This window comes from Agelaius phoeniceus, chromosome 3, assembly GCF_051311805.1.
Source record: "Agelaius phoeniceus isolate bAgePho1 chromosome 3, bAgePho1.hap1, whole genome shotgun sequence".
Lineage (NCBI taxonomy): Eukaryota > Metazoa > Chordata > Aves > Passeriformes > Icteridae > Agelaius > Agelaius phoeniceus.
Window position 1 is genome coordinate 110,149,921 of NC_135267.1, and position 18,534 is coordinate 110,168,454.

The window sequence follows — 18,534 nt, forward strand, 5'->3', positions numbered from 1 at the left end:
CAGATGGTCTCTGTGGAGTATTGGCTTTGTATTGCATGTGCTTTCAGCCTTCTCTGGGTGTCTCCTCACAGCTCCAGAGCTAACTGTTGAATGGTCAGAGTAGTTCCAAACCAGAACAAGAGGTTTATCAGCACAGTAGGCATGACACTGCAGGATATTGCCTTCCATTGGCAAGAGAAACACCTCTGTGGTTGGCACCTTCCTTCTGCTTTGGATATTTCTCTCAAAATGGGATCAAACCTACTTAATTTCCTTGGAATCTGCATATTTTTTCTCAGAACAGTTTTTGTTCCCACAGGACATGAATTGCTGTGGCAAAGTTGTCAATGGCACTGGATGCTGCCGTAGTGGGAAGGAAAATACCGTGGTAAGCTGAATGTTAAGACTCATAACCTCAATTTTCAATATAGCATTGGAGCTTTGATGTGTTAGTCACCTCTCTGGCTCTGCTGTGGTGCAGATACTCAGAGCTTCTCTGAGCTGTTTTTGTTGTCTATCTCTTGGAAAATGCTGGGAATGCATGTCCCGATGAGCATGAATGGCCATCATGATGTGGGTTTTAAAACAGTGATGTTCCTTCTGAGTCTGCAAGGAGCAGCCCTTCTGTCAAATAGCATGGTGACAACTGTAAGCAGTCTGTTACCAGCTTCTGGTGCACTGAAGTGATACATTTTCTGTGAAAACAGGTCTAAATTCCCCACTCTGAACTTTCCCAAACTTTGCCATCCAGTGATGAATGAAGCAATTTCCTCTCTGTTCCAGAACTGCACAATTGGAATCTTTTGCAATATCTGGAGGGGAAAAAAGTTAATCATGTTGTATGTATCAGTCTAGGTACAAAACAAATGAAGGAATGGAAAGAAGAAATTGGTGCTTAAGGTAGTGTGAGTATAAAATAAACTTAGGAAGCAGAGAATACAATGAAATTCATTACCATAAATTTCCAGGGAATTTCTGTGGATTGGTTTTTAGGAAGCATCCAGTGTTGCATGGAATACTCCAACAATTAAGACTGCTTGGAGTCCTTTCTTTCAAGGAGTTTATTAATTAAAAATGTGACTGCATATTTCTGAAATCTGGGGATTGATAAAAGAGGAGGACCATATTCTGTAAAAGTTGCAATGTTCTGACTATGTTTAAAATAGTTGGAGTGTGCTTTTTTCTTCTTCAGAATGGGGGCTGCTGTGGAGGAAAAGCCAATGGTCCAGGCTGCTGCATGAATGGGAAAGAGGACAGTGTGGTAAGGTGCCTCTCAACTAGTAGTTTTTCCTTTATTTCTGATGTTTTAAAGTCTTAGATCTGGCTCATTGCATGCCCAAGCCTGATGCTTTTATTTTAGCAATATCTATGCAAAGCAATTTAGACTGATTTATATTTTATGGTCAGAAGACCATATCTCAGAAAAGATATATTTGACATGATTCAACATGCCAGTGTGAAAGGGATGTCACTTTTGATTGACTAAAACATATTAGTGTGTTCAGGGTTGAGGCTTCTGACAAGACATGCAGGGGAATCAGAAAAACATAACTGGAGGACCTTAAATGCTGAATCAGGTGGCATCATTTTGCTGTGTTTGCCATGTTTTGCTCTATGAAAAAGTAACAAGGATTTGAGTTGAAAGAGGAATGAGTTATGGTTATATGTGGAGAGCTTTCTCCTCAGTCATTAGCCATTTGCATTTTCTCTGTCACAGACAATGACCTCCTCCAGCCTGTTCAATTCTTCTGAGTTCCAGCCACTGGATCCCACACAGGAGCCAATCTTCCCACCAGAATTAATGGTAAGTTGATTCAGAAAGAAATAGCAGTGATTTGTTGGCTTAGTTGTTCTGCACAAGGTTTGAGTGACTCTGTCCTGAGGAAATGGCAGGGCAAAAATGGCTGCTAATGAATGAAAATGCATGGGCATGAATCCTTCCCTGTTTTATAAAACACAAGGTGTTTGAGCCAGGGTGGCTTAGAAGAAATATGCAGGCCAGGTGCCTGCTGCAGCAGTCTGGCTTTCTTTCTGCTTCTCACCATATGTCTCTCTGCTCTTGGGTTGCCTTCCTTCCCAGTCACTGCCTGTCTGGGGGTGGAACAGTAGCTAAAATCCAAATGTCAATTGACTAGGTCAGATGTGAACTTCTGCATCAAATACAGATATATCTGAGCTTGTCTCCCTGTGTTCCCTTTATAGTGTAGGAAGAGAAGTAGGAACTTGTGGTGGTTTTGTGTGAGAGGCATTCATGGAAGTGATGTAAAGTTTTTAGCTACTGGAAAGTTTGTGTTTTTGTAAAAAAACACATGTTAAAGATGAAAGAAACTCAGGATTTTTTTTCTTTCTTTTCTGGTTGATAGAGGTAACAAGGGTTGGGTGGTTTTTGCTGCAGGCCTGGACCCCTTTCCCAGGGTGTCTTCCCCCAGTTGGTTTTTGGGTAGGGCAGGAGAGGCCGCAGGGCCAATGTTGGGCCTGGCTGTCATTTCTGACATCTGAGCAGGACCAAGCTGGACCTGCCAGCCCCTAGAGCTGCCCTGGGCCAGGCTGGCTCGGCCAAGATTCCACCACCAATAAATATTCACCCACAACCACCGGGCAGGGCAGAGGAGAGGCCATCAGCCCCCCTGGCTGCAGTTCCCACCAAACTACCAAGCCTGGCCTGGGTCAGGTAATCATCTGCAAGCCCCAAACAAAATATTAAATCTTGCAATGCTTCAGTCCTCCCCTGAGTGAGAGAAGGAACAAAAATGCAGACAATGTAAAGGAATTCACAGAATGACTAGGTTGAAAGAGACCTTAAAGATCATGGAGTCCAACCAACAACATGAAGACACCAAAGTCAATGAAGAAGCAATCCCAGATAGGAGAAATGAGGAGATATCTTTGGTTTTAGGGTAAAATCCTCTTGTGAAGATATGAAAAAAGACTCTTTTTACCTAAAACACATAAAGGTATAGAGATGAAAGTATTTAAATTGTAGATATTGAGCAAAGGCCTTCATACTAAAGCAAATGTTAAAGTAACTGTAATCCTATGAAAAGTTTAAACAGAGAAAGAGAAAAAAGTAATAAAGATCTAAGAAGAAAATAATTTCAGAAGTAAATAATGAGAACTTTTGCCTTTAAACAACTCATCTTCAAAACAGTGCCCCATAAGTTGACATGGCCCATAAACACAACTGTGAGAAAAACTTGTAGAAAATGAGAGGAATTTCATGATTTCAGATTTCTCCAGACAGTTGCTATTTGTAGAGAGAAGCACAAGGAAACTGTTTTCTTGTAGAGAAGTCTCCATAACATTAAAAAAAAGACAATTTTAGAAGTAGTAAACTGACTGAAATTTTAGTTTTTGTTTCTTTATATTGTCATTGGGAAAGAAAAGATTGTGGGGGGAAGAGAAGTGTCCTAAAGGTATTTTATTCTAATTCCTATTACTCTTTTAGTTACTATTAATAAACTTTCCTTTATACCCTTTTGGTGTTTCAAACCTACTTTACCTTTCTCCTAATCCTATCTCACAACAAAAAATAAATGAGTACACTAATAATTAACAACACTGAACCCATCACACTCATTAATACATTAACCATAAAAATCTCAAATTAAGAAAGCAAAACCACTACAGAATTACAAGGTGTAGCTGAATACATATCTCAAATAGTTGTCTTTTCAAAAAACTCCCCTCACCACAGCAGAGTACAAGTTGGTTGGCTCACCATGACATTAAAAGTTAGGTGAGATGAGTTCCTCTCCATGTTTCATTCCTGTCTTTTTCAGGGATCCTCCCCCTAAGCAATGTGTCCCAGCCAGGAATCTAATCCAGCACATGACACATTTACAGCTTCCTTCACATTTAACAACTGAAATTCAATCATTAATTCTGCTGCTGTGTCATGAACTAGAACATGAGTGGGTTCTTTTAGACCATAGCTTGAGATAGGGCTCCTCTGTTTCTTCTCCAAGATGTTCTCCTGCCCAAGGAGATTTCATGTTGATTTCATGTTTTCTTTAGTCACTGGGTGAAGTAGTTAAAAGGGGAATCAGAACCTGGACTAGCAGGTTAATTGCACTTCATCTGTGCTAAAGACTGACATTTTTGGATTGAGATGAGAGTGGAAAACCCATTGAAGCAACTGGAGCCACGGGCATGTGCCAGAGCCTTGGAGCTTGCTGGCACAGATCTTGCTAGGGAGGTGTGGCAGCAGGATGCACCTGGCAGTAACAGGAAGGGAGAACTTTTGTCAGCAAGAAGAAGACTTCCATCACATCCAGCAGAAGGATGGGGAATGGCAAACTGCCAACCACAGTGGGGATATCCCAGCCCCTTGTCAGTAACTTGGCTGAGATGGAGCCCAGCGTGGCACAGGCATGGGGCAGCATGTGAGCAGGGATTCTTGGCTTGATGTAGGGGCTGAGCTCTGTCTGAATTCCCTTCTGCAGACTCAGAGTAAGAAACAGCAGAAGCAGATGTGTTTCAAAGGCGAGCGTGTGATGTGGATCCAGCCCACAACTCTCGATGAACTGGTGGCTCTCAAATCCCAGTACCCCAATGCCAAACTCGTTGTGGGGAACACAGAAGTGGGTAAGAGAAAGAGCTGATGCTTATTATGAACAGTTGGAAAACCTTCCATTAAGTATTTAATGGAACAGTGTAAATGGAAGCCTCTTTCACGTCATTGCTTTTAAAAAGCTATTTATTTTCAGGTTGTATGTAGGAACAGGTTTTCTTCTCAGGTAGATTAATCTCACTGTGAATGTTTTTCTCCATTCTTTGCTGTGTCAGGTGAAAAAAATACTATTCCATGCTGAGCCTTTGTGCTATTTTATGGAATTTTGAGAAGAGGGAAGTGACACAGCATGAAATGTCCCCATAATCAAATTAATTCAGTTGTGAAAGCTGCATTTTGAAGGACTTTTCAGTGAGAAAATTCTCAAGACTTGAAATCTTACTGCCAAATAGATACTTTTGCAAATATAAGTGCTGAGGAGGATAATTCAGACATATTTAGTAATTCTGTTGTCTTGAGCAATTGGTTCATGAAAGAATTACTAAATGTTATAGGGTTTATTGTATTATTTTTCCTTTCTTGAAGGATTATGTGCAGCAATAGCCATGTCACACAAGTACCAAACAGTGTCTTTTCCTTAAGGTATTGAGATGAGGTTAAAGAACCTCCTGTATCCAGTGATAATAGCACCAGCATGGATCCCTGAAATGAATGCTGTTCAGCACACTGAAACAGGTGAGCAAAAAAGAGGCAGAGCACCTGTGAGGTGAGTGGGGACTCCATGGAGGAATAAGGAGGGTGTGAAGGAACATCCCCAGATTAAAGATTGTTTTCATTATACCTTTCATAAAAAGTATATGTTACACCTTTCCCATTTTCCCACAGGAAATCAAGTGAGTGATATGTAGAAAAGTGAGCTGGGGATGTTTAGCCCAGAGAAAAGGAGGTTCAGGTGTGACCTTAACACTTCCTAGAACTCCCTGAAAGGAGGGTGTAGCAAGGTGGGGGTCAGTCTCTTCCCCCAGGTAACAAGTGACAGGACAAGAGGAAACTGCCTCAGGCTCTGCCAGGAGATATTCAGATTGACATCAGGAAGAATTTCTTCACTTGAAAGCGTGGTCTAGCACTGGGCTGGGCTGCCCATGGAGGTAGTGGAGTCACCACCCCTGGAAGTGTTCAAGAAATGACAGGACATGACTTTAGCTGCTGTGGTTTAGCTGATGTGGTGGTATTCAGGCAGAGGCTGGACTCAGTGATCTCTAGAGGTCTTTTCCAACCTTAACAATTCTATAATTCCATTGCCTTTAGCTTTGTGATGGAAATGGGTCAACCTTACAAATAGAAGTACCTAGGACAATTTAGTGCATGTGGCCCAGTGTCTGGTAGGATATTTAAAGTGTGGAAACTGGAAAGGACTTGGAGTTCGCTTCTCAAAGGACAGACTAATACCTAAAGGAGGCCAATATTGTTAATAATACCCTGATGCAAAAGGGTGGTGTGTTACTGTCATGTGGGAGACAGCACCAGCATGAGCTGTGGTTTAAAGGTGAATTTTATTCTGAGGATGTGATGTTTACATGCAGTGCATTCTAAATAGTCTGGTGTAACTGAAGGTCTAATTGAACTCAGTGGCATCTGAGCTTTGCAGACACAGTAACTGTCCTTGTGTACCTCAAAATTTTGGGAAACAACGTTTCTTTTCCTTTGTTTGTTTACAGGGGTCACCATCGGCGCTGCCTGTACCCTGAAGTCAGTCGAGGAGGTGATGAGGAAAGCAGTGGCAGACCTTCCTCCATACAAAACAGAGATTTTCCAGGCTGTCCTGGAGCAGCTGCGCTGGTTTGCAGGGCCTCAGATCAGGAATGTTGCTGTAAGTGACTCAGGAGCACCAGGGGCTGGAGTTGAAGGCTCAGTCTGAGGAGCTGCCCTGCCTCAAGCAGCGTTGGTGTGCCCTGTGCATCTCACAGGAGAGCATTTGCAAACCTTGGGAAAGAAACCAGCACACAAAAATCAACCCCAGAAAGTGCTGGGGTCTCAGCTGGTGTCTGTGCTGCACTAATGTCACACATGGAAACATGGTAGTTCTTCAGCTTTTCCACTGCTGTTATCACCAGCTGGGGGGAACTGCAGTGAGATTTGACTAATTGAACGAAAAAAAAGGTATTTAGAGTGCTGGACAAGCTTCAAAGAAGCAGGTGTGTATATATTGCCATGACAACTAGGGCAATCATAAAGTTAATGTATCAGAGCTGGCAAATTTTCCTCAAGTTTTAAAGGGGAAGGTGTGTTCAAACTCCATGTACTCTAAGAAAAAAATACCAAGCAAGCAGTTAAACCAACCTACCAAACAAGAACTTTTGTTCCACGAGACACTGTGCCATGCATTTGTTTTGCAGCCAAAACCCTTGGGTCCTGACTGTTACTGAAAATACCCTTTTTAGTTTCATGGATCCTCCCTTAATAGCAGGTACAGTGATTGCATAACAGTGCCATAATTCATATGAGGTTTAAGCATAAGGTAGTCTTGATGCATTACCAAAACACTGTTCTAAATCTGTTTCAAGCAAATGTTAATATTGTCTGAGACAACATCTGATTTTGTGGGGCTTAGATTTTCCCAATTAATTAAAGACCAAAAAATGCTTAGATTTTGAATAGTCATCTGATGCATCATTTTCACTCTAGGCTATTGGTGGGAATATAATGACAGCAAGCCCAATTTCTGACTTAAATCCTGTGTTAATGGCAAGTGGAAGCAAACTGACTTTGGTATCAAAAGGTAAGTCAGTTACATTTCCCTGTGGCACTGAGGGGACTGGAACAGTCAGCAGCCCTCTGCCATGGGTCAATAGGTCAGGCCACAACTTGAAAGTGGAAATTAACATTATTGGTCTGAGTCCTCTGTGTTTTCACACTTTTTGAGGCTAAAGTCCTAAAGCTAGACCTAAGGTTGGCTTCCTAAAGAATTTTGAACTTCTGTGCCAGATGGAATCTCTGGTACTGTGTATGTTTTTACAGACACATCCTTGTGAAGAGCTGGTTAAAGATGTGCACTAATGAAAAATAATAGGCATCAAATAGTTTCTGCCACTATCATACTTTAATCCTTCTGGTTTATTCAGATAAAGACTGAAACTTGGGTTGTTTTTGGTTTTTTTTCTAAGAAGAAAGCCAAGTATTTCAGTTTTTATTTGTTCTTAGGAAATTTTTTTTTAAATTGTATCCTTGAAGTAAGTGGACTGCCCAGTCAGTGGACTGGGTTTGTGTGCAGGCTAGGGAAAGGAGAAAGAGGGGGATTTAATTAGTAGTGGAAACTGGCTCACCTGGAGGCTAAGCTTTAATTAGATAAAGAAGGAGATCTGTTTTTATCAGTTCATGTACAAAGAAAACTTAATATTTAGGCAGAAGCTGTTATAGATTCCGTAAATACCAAAATAAATCTGAGAAAGATTTTCTTGATTCGGTGAAAGAGAGTGGAAAAATGAAATCAGATATCAAGAGTGATTTGTGTGGTTTGAAGGCTTTTCCACACATACTACTGTCATTCTTCATTTTTTCACCACTGATGTCCCTTTGCTCTACAGAGGGCAAAAGGACTGTCACCATGGATGAGAAGTTTTTCACTGGCTACAGGAAGACAATAGTTAAGCCTGAAGAAATACTTCTCTCTGTTGAAATACCCTACAGCAAAAAGGTAAGTTTGTAAGAAAAAACTTCATTGTCTGTGGAGCTAAAATGCTGTTATTTTAGTGTTGTTTTCAAAGTTAGGCATCTTTTTCCACTCCCAAATGCTTATGTAGTCCCAAGTGGACCAGGAAACGAGAATTATTTGGAGAAAATTGAGCAGCACACTTTTCTTCACAAGCAAGAGGAAGCAGGGCTCTATGATAAAGTATGGTAAGCTCAAGAATTTTTCTAGTGCAAGGAAGAGTAATTTCACTTTATTATCTGAAGCTTTTTGAGTGCATTTGGTAACGATGAGAAGTGTCAAAATGATGTTCCCAGAGGCAGAAGTTCTGCTTGAAAAGCAGAACAGAAAAGGTTTTAGCAATTTCTGATGCAGACTGAAGTTAATGTGCCAAAGATTCCTGCTTAATTTCTGTGAGCTTATATGGGAAATGAAATGGGGAAGAGTCAGTATGGATAAAAGAGAAGTTCAGTTTCTGCACTCTTGCAAGATGTCAACCACAAGGACTGGCTATTAGGGCATTTTGGCTATGTAGGCTTCCTATGAGGCTGTAGCAGCATAAACCACAACTGATTCAGTGTCTAAGAAGTAAAACTCTGCTCTTTCCTTTAGGGCTGAGAACATCAGACTGTAATTTTATGCTTGTGAAGGTGTTTACCTTCTTAGGGCTTGTGGCTCCTAGTCATAAGATGCAAGGATTTGCAGTATGGTGATGCATTTTCTTTATAAATGGAAAACACTGATTTACTTGAAGTGCCATTGTATTATGGGAGAGAACAAGTAAATCCCTTGTCTATCCTCTCAATTTTTTCTATTTAACTACTAAAGGAACAAAATTATTTTATTTATGGTGGGTTTTCCATCTATTTCTGGGCAATCCTTCTTTGGTCTTTTGATAAAAGCATCGCTTTTTGCCAAAATGAGAAACGTGTTTGAGGTTGCCAATGGAAAGCACTGTATTCCTCCATCCATATGGCAATCTCATGGCAATTTCACAAAACAAACAAATGTTTACAAGCAGGGGCAGTGGCTTCAGCCCTCTGCAGCTCATTGATCTGAAAAACTAAAATGACTTTTTAACTCTCAACTGCATGGTTTCTTAGCTGATCTTTGCTCACAAAGAAGGAGGCTGAGGTTCTTCAGGGCATGTCTGAAGGTGCTGGCATGTAGCAGGCACAGTTTTCTGCAACTGTGATTTCCTCATGAATGAAAGCAGGGCTGTTGCAGCACACAGCTAGATAGAATTTTTTTGTTTATTTTTGTTTGAAGCTGATGTTATGCCTTGCATTCATGTAACTTGTCACACCAAAGGGAAGACTGGCCAAACAACAGAAAGAATTAACATGCTCTGTTGTTTGCCAAGAGACCCAGGCAGACATGTTGATGTGATGGTTCACTTACCTACACTTCAAGTGAGGAAAGGTGATGAGTGCCTTTCCTCCCACAGGACTCTGAATGAAGAAAATTAAGGTGTCCTGTGAGGAGAGAAGGCAATATTGCCCTCTTTTTTGCAATCATGTTATTGGAAATCTCGTGATTATGCAGTAAGAGAGGAGGCTGCTTTTTCTCCTCTTTGAAAGCTAATTGTTTTAACAAGCAGAGTGGCAGAATGTCCTCACTGGAAGGATGCTATTGATGCTCCTCTGCTATTATCTGCTGGCTGCTGAGTAATTATTTGGATTCAGGAAATGAAGCACACCCTTCAGTTATATCTCCAGTAACAAGTGCTTGATGCACAAAAGGGGCCTCTTGTGAAACTGTTGTCATTGTCAAGAGGAGAGAAATTGTTCTGTCTGAGAATGAAAGAATTGCTGTCCACTTCAGATTAGAGGTAATTAATGAAGCAGACTGCTGTGCTGTGTGGAGTCGCTTGGAGAGAAGAAATTTGTCAGAAGGCTCTCCAGAAGGGCAGTGCAAAGACATCAGATCTGATTCCTCTCTTAGCCTGCAGGGTGCCTGAACAGCAATTTGTCCTCACCTGCAGTACAGGCAGGTACTGAGAGGACTGACCATGCTGTGACTCCAGGGTGTCACCATTGCATGGTGCATCCTGGTAAAGTGTTAATCTCATATTTACAGCCACTCCTTATAAGGGAGCTGCTGAGTTTTGGGCACTGCAGTTGCTGGTGCATTTACAAGAATTTCCTCGCTCTGTGGAGACCAGGATGGTAACTGAGAATTCTATTTCCTGTAGCAGATTAAATTTTGTTTTATTCATTATTCTGGTCTACTGAATAGACTGAATTATTAATACTGAATTATTCTGGTCTACTCTAGAACTGAGAGACATTTGTGATTACTGATTTCAGCTCTTGCAGATTTCAAAGGCTTCTGAAGGGAAGGGGTTTAGGATATGGGTTTTACTGATTAGACTTCCAGTTTAGCAGCCTGGGAGGAAGAAAAACTTGTTGAGAAACTGTAATTTTGTTTATGCACAAACAATCTGTCTTGGAAAAATGTGACAGGCACGAGCAGATCTCTGTCAAAGCTTGTTTCTCCCCACAGTCCTAGGCTTGGTAACAACCACTGAACTGATACATTAGAATTAATCACTGAATTATGTGAAAATAAACAGTGCTGCTTGATCAAACATGTCCTGCTTGGCCCTGCACAATGAATCAACCAGATACTGTTGCCTGGGATAGCTCATGCACATACAGATAGGTAAACAGCTTGTCCACATTTACACTCCAAAGCATGCCAAGGTAGAGGATAAAGAAATATTTTCCTGTTTTTCAGGGTGAATACTTCTCAGCTTTCAAGCAGGCTTCCCGTCGTGAGGATGACATTGCTATTGTGACCTGTGGGTTGAGAGTCCTCTTCCAAGATGGCACAAGCAGAGTGGAGGAGATAAAACTAAGCTATGGAGGAATGGCTCCTACCACTGTCCTGGCACTAAAAACTTGCAAGGAGCTCACTGGCAGGTAGGAATTTTTCCTGTGATAAAGATTGTCTCATGGAACAGTGCGAATTTTTACAGGAGCAGTTTAAATATCTAAAACATCCTAAATGCTCTCTAAAAGTAGATCAAAAAAGAAAGGATAGGGGAAGAAGTATAGTTATGCTTCTGCAGCAGTGTGTTTTGTGTAATGCCTTGCTTCCTCCATTATGCTTTACCCTCAAAGATCCATGCCATTCTCTCATTCAGAGAGACATTTTCTTTCCAAATTCACTCATCAGTTGAAGTGGACAGCAGCTAGATGTCTTCATGACCTACAAAACTGGGTTCATTTCAAATTGGATGGAAAAAATCAGGGTTTTTATCATGCAATAGCTTTGCCATATGTTTAGGGAAGGTAGCATGAGCCCAAGATGACAGCAAAGCACACACATGTGCTATGAACAGATAGAACTGATGGCTGTTGCTTGACAGCTCATGGGACCAGCACAAAGCTGTGTCAGGGCATGTTTAGGTTGGATATCAGGGGAAAAGTTTCTTCACCTAGAGGGTGGTTGGGCACTGGAGCAGGCTCCCCAGGACAGTGGTCACAGCACCAAGCCTGACAGAGTTGAAGAAGCATTTGGACAACAACCTCAGGCACACGGTGTGACCCTTGGGCTGTTCTGTGCAAGGCCAGGATCTGGACTCCAGAATCCTGATGGGCCCTTTCCACTTCAGCATATTCTGTGTCAGATGAGTTAGTCTGGCCTGGTGAATTTAGGTCTGAACAAGGTCTGTGTGTCCCCTCTGTTCCCTTGCAGAGACTGGAATGAGAAGCTGCTGCAGGATGCCTGTCGCCTGCTGTCGGCTGAGATGGATCTGTCTCCTTCTGCTCCTGGGGGCATGGTGGATTTCCGACGCACCCTCACCCTCAGCTTCTTCTTCAAGTTCTACCTGACAGTCCTTCAGAAACTGAGCAAGAGTGGCACTGTGAGTGCTCCTTGGCAAGGCAGATTTGGGGAAGGAGAACCTCTTTGTACTGCCTTGGTGGGGAAGGCACGGGGGAGAGTTCAGATTTGAGCAGAGTCCTGGCCTGATAACAAAATCCATGCTGCAATAGCTGCCCTACTGCTTGCATAACAGTGACTTGTGCATCTTCCCCCTTGCTTCCTCGTGGCACTCTCCCCTTGAGGTGGAAGGGTGTAGCTCTGTGGTTCACAGGATGATTCCTGGGCTTCTTCCATTTGCTGCATTACAAGTGGTCTTGTGGCTCTGTGGTTGTTCTTGGCACAGAGCCTGAGCCTCGTTCGCCTTTAACTCCATAGATTATGGATTACCTTAGGTGGGAGATGGAGAATGGAAAATATCCTGAGCTACCAAGGGAATGTGAGAAAGGAGTTGGAAGGGAAGGTGATTTTCTTTAATATGTCTCTGGCAGAAAACTATGTGTGAGCCTGTCCCTTCAAACTACATCAGTGCTACAGAGTTGTTTCACAAAGATCCCATTGCAAATGCCCAGCTCTTCCAAGTAAGTAGCAGCTTTCCCAAGTAAGTAGCAGTGTCAGCATGACATAAATGCAGGTTTTTCTGTAGCTCAAACTCTGCTTCTTATCTTCTTGTCTCCCTAAGTATGGTCATCACATAAACTTTGATAATGCCATGCATGTAGCTTGTATTTGGGTCTCAATCCTTTCCTCATTTTTGGATACTATTCTTTCCTATTATTGCCCAAGAGAGCCCAAGCTTTCTTTGTTGCTGAGGGATTTATAAAAATTGCTTTTCTTCCTGTACCCAGCTCTATATCCAAACTGAAATTCCCCTTCTGTTTTCCCCAGTTATAGCCTGCCTTTCTTGGCATCTCTCAGGCTTCACACTCATGTATCTTCTTTCTTATTTCTCTGTAAGTGACCCATTCTCTTCAGCTTTGAGAGTAGAGTCCAGTTTCAGAACTTGAGCTTTCTTACGCAAGATGTGAAATCAAACCCTTCCCTTCCACAGCAATTTCAAAACCCAAACTGCTTTCACTTCATTCCCTACAGCTCCCCTCTGTGTAGCTATGCCTTGTGGCACCTTGTTTACCTTCCTTTCACACAGGACTGAGCCCCCATCCCATTCCCCATTCACTAGAATGTCCCACAGTGCTCTTTGCTCTCCCATCAATGCTTCCATCCCCTTCCTCCCAAGCCAGCAGTAGTCAGCCACGTGTTTTACTCCAGGAAGTGCCCAAGGGGCAGGCAGTGGAAGATATGGTGGGCAGGCCTCTGGTGCACTTTTCAGCAGCCAAACAAGCCAGTGGAGAAGCTGTGTATTGTGATGACATCCCTCACCTGGAGAACGAGCTGTACCTGACGCTGGTCACCAGCACCAAGGCCCACGCTAAGATCCTGTAAGTGCTGCTTCTCCCTTCCAAATGTTGGAAGCATCCTGTTCCTGGTGGCTTGGAAAACATCAATCTGTCAGGGTGTGGGTGAGGGAAAGGTTTTGCTTAGGTGGGAACTCCAGTTCTTTGCACATTGTTACGTGGAGGCGAGCTCTGTGTGTGTGTGACAGCTGCCTTGCAAGCTGTCAGTGGGAATGTGAGGGAACCAGCACCAAACTTTGGGCTTTGCTGAAGCACAAAAGCCCTCAGCCTAAGCCCAACTTTTTGCATTTCCCATCTCTTATACTCAGGCGTGCAGGATTAAAAAGGAGCAGGGTAGGAGAGCACCACAGAGGTTGGGATGTCATTTTAATCACTAACTGGAGCATGCAGCTTAAAGATTCTCCTTCTATCTGCCTGAAAAATTAGGTTGTAAGATGCAATTCTACCAGCTCTCCTGCTGGTGAGTCAGCTGTGGGCACTGGGTTTTGCCTTGCATGGTGCTTGCCTGCACTGGCTCAGATCAAGCCCTCTGCACAAAAGTCATTTGTGAATTGGCTTCAGCTGTGAGGTGTAGCCCTGTTTGTGCTTGGCCATAGCAAGGTGGACAGGTCAGTATTTGGAAGTGCAGCTGTCTCAGAAAACATCTTGTCCATCCAGGGCATGACTGGTACCTAATTTATAACAATAGTGAATACCCAATTCCTAAAGGCCAATCCTGGCAGGTAATGCCATCCACATTCTCATATGGATTTTAATGCTGTCATATTGCAGGACTGGCTGCCCCCACAAACCCTAATTTTGTTTATGTGGTGGTTCTGCAGGCTCTCATCTGCCCTCAGCTGCTTCGATGTGGGGCACTTTGTGTTCCACTGGCTCATGTCACCCTCACCAGCCTTTCCATGTGCTGTTCATTCCTTAGGCAACACTTCCTGCCTAGTTAGGCTTCCTGTGCAGAGCTTTCCCATTGTGGCATGGGCAGCATGGTGGTCAGGCATGCACAGATGTAGTAATTGGCTCCCAGCTTATGAAAGAAACTGCTCTGTTCATCACAGGTAATTTTTAGGTGTTGCCATGTGCAATGCAGACACTTAAGTGATGTTACTGCCACCGGGGCAGATGGGGAGATAGAGAAGGCATCCCATCCATGCTTGTGACCACAACATGCAGCGTTTTCTAGAAGTTGCTGTACACATTCTCTTGCATTTATGTTGTGTACGCATATATCAGGCTGGGAACCTGTAGCACTCTGCAGAGGAAGTAGGAGAATATTTAATCAGGGTTCAAAAGTATCAACCTATGGTTTTGGCAGTCAAAATATTGACTCTGGAAACTTCCACTTCATCCTAGTCAGATTTTGAGCACCAAGTGTAAATCAGACTCCAGCTGTCTCTGCATTTGCAACTAAGGGAAGGTGTTAGGGGGTTGTATGTGAGCTACTGCTGCAGAAACACAGGAAAGAGAACTTTCCAAAGAAAAATAGCATTTTGAGTTCCTGCTGTCTAAGGGTTCATGTGGGAAAGTTCATTCATACATTTAATGTCTTTTTTTAAAAGTCTTTGGCTCACTGGGGTGCATTAACAGCTGCTTTCAGGCACAGTTTATATCAAAGTTTTAGGAATCTAAACAAGTTGCTAAAAAAATTGCAGTAATTTACAGAAGGCAATAAATCATTCAGGCAGCAAAATCTAAGCCACAGCACTTTTATTCACAGCTGTTTCTCTGTGAAACCAATGTACAGAATATTGCAAAAGGATCCTGAAAGTCTTTTGTAATATATTTTTACGAAGTTTCCCATGTAAAAATTAAATTATATTGCCCTTTTAAAGTTATTTTGTCACTGAGTTTTAAATCTATATATGATTGAAGCAGACAAGCATTTTGGTTAGATACTTCTTTTGCTGATTACCAAAGAAAGCCTTTCATGAAGGTTTTTGTCTTTTTGAGCATCACTTCTTTTGCATCCTCTTAAAAACCCTGAAGCTTCCTTATGATTGATCCTCAACAATTTCTCCCTGACTCACCCATGTCAAATGATACATGTCAGCACTAAAATTACCCATATTCTTGTCTTCATGACAAGAGTCATGGCAGCTAGTGGAGGCACAGCACCACTAACACCAACTTGTTATCAAAGAATCTTTAGTACGTGTGGCAACTGGATCAAGTTCAGATATGTCTTGGGGAAAAGATGTATGACATAGTCCAAAAAACCAGGGTGCTGATCAGTCTCACAGTCAGGATTAACATTTTCATGTAGATCCCAAATTATTTTAGTCTCATATGTTATGCTGTCACAGTCTCACATGATATATTCACATGGCATGGCCAAACTCAAGGAAATCAGGCCTGAATTTGTATTGGAACCTCATAATTGCTTACACAAAGAAAAAATGAGAAATAACACTATCTCTCCTTCTTTCCTTAGTTCTGTAGATGCATCTGAAGCTCAGAGTGTTCCTGGGTTTGTGTGTTTTGTCTCTGCCAAGGATGTTCCTGGCAGTAATGTCACTGGCATCGCTAATGACGAGACTGTCTTTGCTAAGGATGTGGTATGTAGCTAAAACCAGCCCTTTTCAACCATGCTGCTCAGGATAGAACATTTCTCATAGTGTCCACTCAAGTCCTCTGCCTTATACAGAGTTAATTCTAACTGCACTGGGGTCAATAGAAATCTTAGTGCCAAGTTCAATAAGGCCCAAGTCCCTTTGCCCTGTGCCCCTCTCCTCTGTTATCTCCACAATTCTTCTCTAAGCTGCAGCCCCCTGGGACAGGCTCACTCACTCCAAATTTGCTTGTGATTAGTTTCCCTGGGTGCTGATTTTTAATAGACTGGTCTGAACAAACTGCATGAAAGGAATAGATAAAAGAGAATTATCACGAGTCTCTTTTCACTGCAAACACACACCCCAAGTGATGGTGGGTCCCAATCTTGCCTGTAGGTCACCTGTGTGGGCCATATCATTGGTGCAGTGCTGGCAGACACACAGGAGCATTCCAGGAGAGCAGCCAAAGCTGTGAAGATTAAGTATGAAGAACTTGAACCTATTGTCACAATTCAGGTAAGATGGCTCAGTTCTGCATCTGCAGTTGGCTTGGGACCCTCTGCTGTCCAGTTCTGTTCTCACAGATGTGGTTACTGAGCCCCACATTTTGTTTGTGTTTGTGGGTGCAACAGGACACTGATAGAAGGAATAATTCGTGTATTTAAATATAAAGAAGGTGCATCTTTGGTGCCCTGCTGATTTAGAGTACATTAACTTTTTCTGTGCTATTTAAAGCTGAAACAAATAAATCAAGTTTGGGGAGATAATATTGTGCTCAACAGAAAATTGTTTAAATAAACAAGGTTACTGTGAGTTACATTCTTACCCACAGAAGCTTACTTTCAATATTCTCTGGTCTGACCCTGCTGGCTTCATTGATATCCATTCCCTCTTCATTTATAACAAGCAATAATAAGGTGTGAAAATGTCTTTTCTAGCTCTGTCACTGCACTGCTTCTCTGAGATTTCTGCAGACCACTTGTCTAGTTTCTAAGCTAATTAATTTTTGGGAGTTCACTCCCTGTGAACTGTATGGCCACAGTCTTTAAGTGGCTTTTCTCAAAGCTGAAGGAATTAATATCAACAAAGCATGATCATTTCATGCTCTTTTAACTAGAAAATTTGTTGACAAGGTCTCCTTATGAGACAGTAAAAGCAAATGACAATACCTACACAGCATTCATTTCTAGAAATGAGAAAGCAAAATGTATGAAGCCATTTTTAGTGGCAAAATTAGAAACACAGGATTCTAATGAAATGCTTTTAATAGTCAGTATTTCATACCATGTGCTTTGTAATGAGTTTTACATGAAATTGTATTCATGTCAATAGAGTCTGTGCACTGTCTCGTGCAGACATTGGTACTGTCATCTGAGGACAGAGATTTGGGGTTGTTTGGGTGATTTGTGGATTAACAAACAATGTGTGAGACCTTTGCCTTTTCTGAGGCTTCTAGTTGTTTATTCACCCAGGGAACATGAGAGTGGAGCCAAAAAACGTGCTGCTGTTTTTTTTTTGTTTTTGTTACTTGATATTTGGTGGGGGTTGTTTTCATGATGGAAAGCTTCAGTTTTGGCAAAAGGAAAATGCCTTTGTTAAACTTCCCTTTATACTTCCCTCTATATTAGCTCAGAAGTGAGCTACTTCTGCACTTCTTATCTGAGAGGTTTCATTTTCTCTCTCTTTTTATTTCTCTTTTTTAAATTTTTTTTTTTTTTTTGCCCTTTCTCCCACCCTATGGGCTACAGACAAGAGTTAATATAAGTTGTAAGTTATAGTTCTGGTGGTTACAGGCCTTGAGGTTCTGGGTCCACAATGTAAAACAAGTTACAAGGACTACCTTAAGATTGTCCAGTTATGGTGGTGTTGGTTGTGAAATTGTTTTGTTGCCAAAAGTTATTTTCTATTGCTTTTAGTCAAGTCCTTGGCTACTACCAGAGAACGTGTCTGATAAGTTCTTGTGCTTTTTATCTTGGATATTTCTTCTTCAGTTAGAGGAAGGTTTGATTTCATTCCACTTAGACAAAAATGTCACTGTGTCTTTCTGTTTCCTAGGAAGCGATTGAGAAAAAATCTTTCTTTAAGGATATAAAGAGGATTAATAAGGGAGATGTGAAGAAAGGATTTGAAGAATCTGATCACATTTTGGAGGGTGAGAATAAGCATTAATAATTCTTTTAAAATAGTATAGTTTGTGACAAAAGAAGTCAGCCTCCTTTTTTTTTCCCATATGATACTAGAGTAAGGCTTCCAGAACTAAATTAATTTCATATAAAGTTTCAGACTGATATACACAATTTTTTTGTTTCAAACAGACCTGGATGCTGCCAGCTGTGCCCCCAGAAAACACACTTTTTTCAATGAAAGCACACATTTTCCTTGAGCAAATATTCTACGAACTTTTTTTTCTTTTCTGAAATTTTTCCCTGTCCAGACATAGTCTGGTCTAAATCCTACAGACAGCCAATTTCCTTTAATCTGTTGTATAGCTGTATTTTAGGCAAAGGGGCCACAATGAACAGATCAGGGCCATGGCAGAGAAAGGAGGTTGTTTCTGACATTTAATTGTGA

At 41.8% G+C, this 18,534-nt stretch overlaps 1 protein-coding gene across 1 annotated transcript in view; it reads left to right on the top strand.

The window, feature by feature from the left end:
• XDH (xanthine dehydrogenase) overlaps positions 1 to 18,534 on the top strand; it is a 51,991-nt gene that overhangs the window by 14,748 nt on the left and 18,709 nt on the right. The window contains exons 7-21 of the mRNA XM_054629717.2: positions 299 to 367; positions 1,172 to 1,240; positions 1,697 to 1,783; positions 4,422 to 4,563; positions 5,132 to 5,224; positions 6,208 to 6,359; positions 7,175 to 7,268; positions 8,074 to 8,183; positions 10,917 to 11,101; positions 11,880 to 12,048; positions 12,497 to 12,586; positions 13,275 to 13,444; positions 15,846 to 15,969; positions 16,360 to 16,479; positions 18,019 to 18,115. Of these exons, the coding sequence (XP_054485692.2) occupies positions 299 to 367; positions 1,172 to 1,240; positions 1,697 to 1,783; positions 4,422 to 4,563; positions 5,132 to 5,224; positions 6,208 to 6,359; positions 7,175 to 7,268; positions 8,074 to 8,183; positions 10,917 to 11,101; positions 11,880 to 12,048; positions 12,497 to 12,586; positions 13,275 to 13,444; positions 15,846 to 15,969; positions 16,360 to 16,479; positions 18,019 to 18,115 (1,771 nt within the window). The remainder of the gene's footprint in view (positions 1 to 298; positions 368 to 1,171; positions 1,241 to 1,696; positions 1,784 to 4,421; positions 4,564 to 5,131; positions 5,225 to 6,207; positions 6,360 to 7,174; positions 7,269 to 8,073; positions 8,184 to 10,916; positions 11,102 to 11,879; positions 12,049 to 12,496; positions 12,587 to 13,274; positions 13,445 to 15,845; positions 15,970 to 16,359; positions 16,480 to 18,018; positions 18,116 to 18,534) is intronic.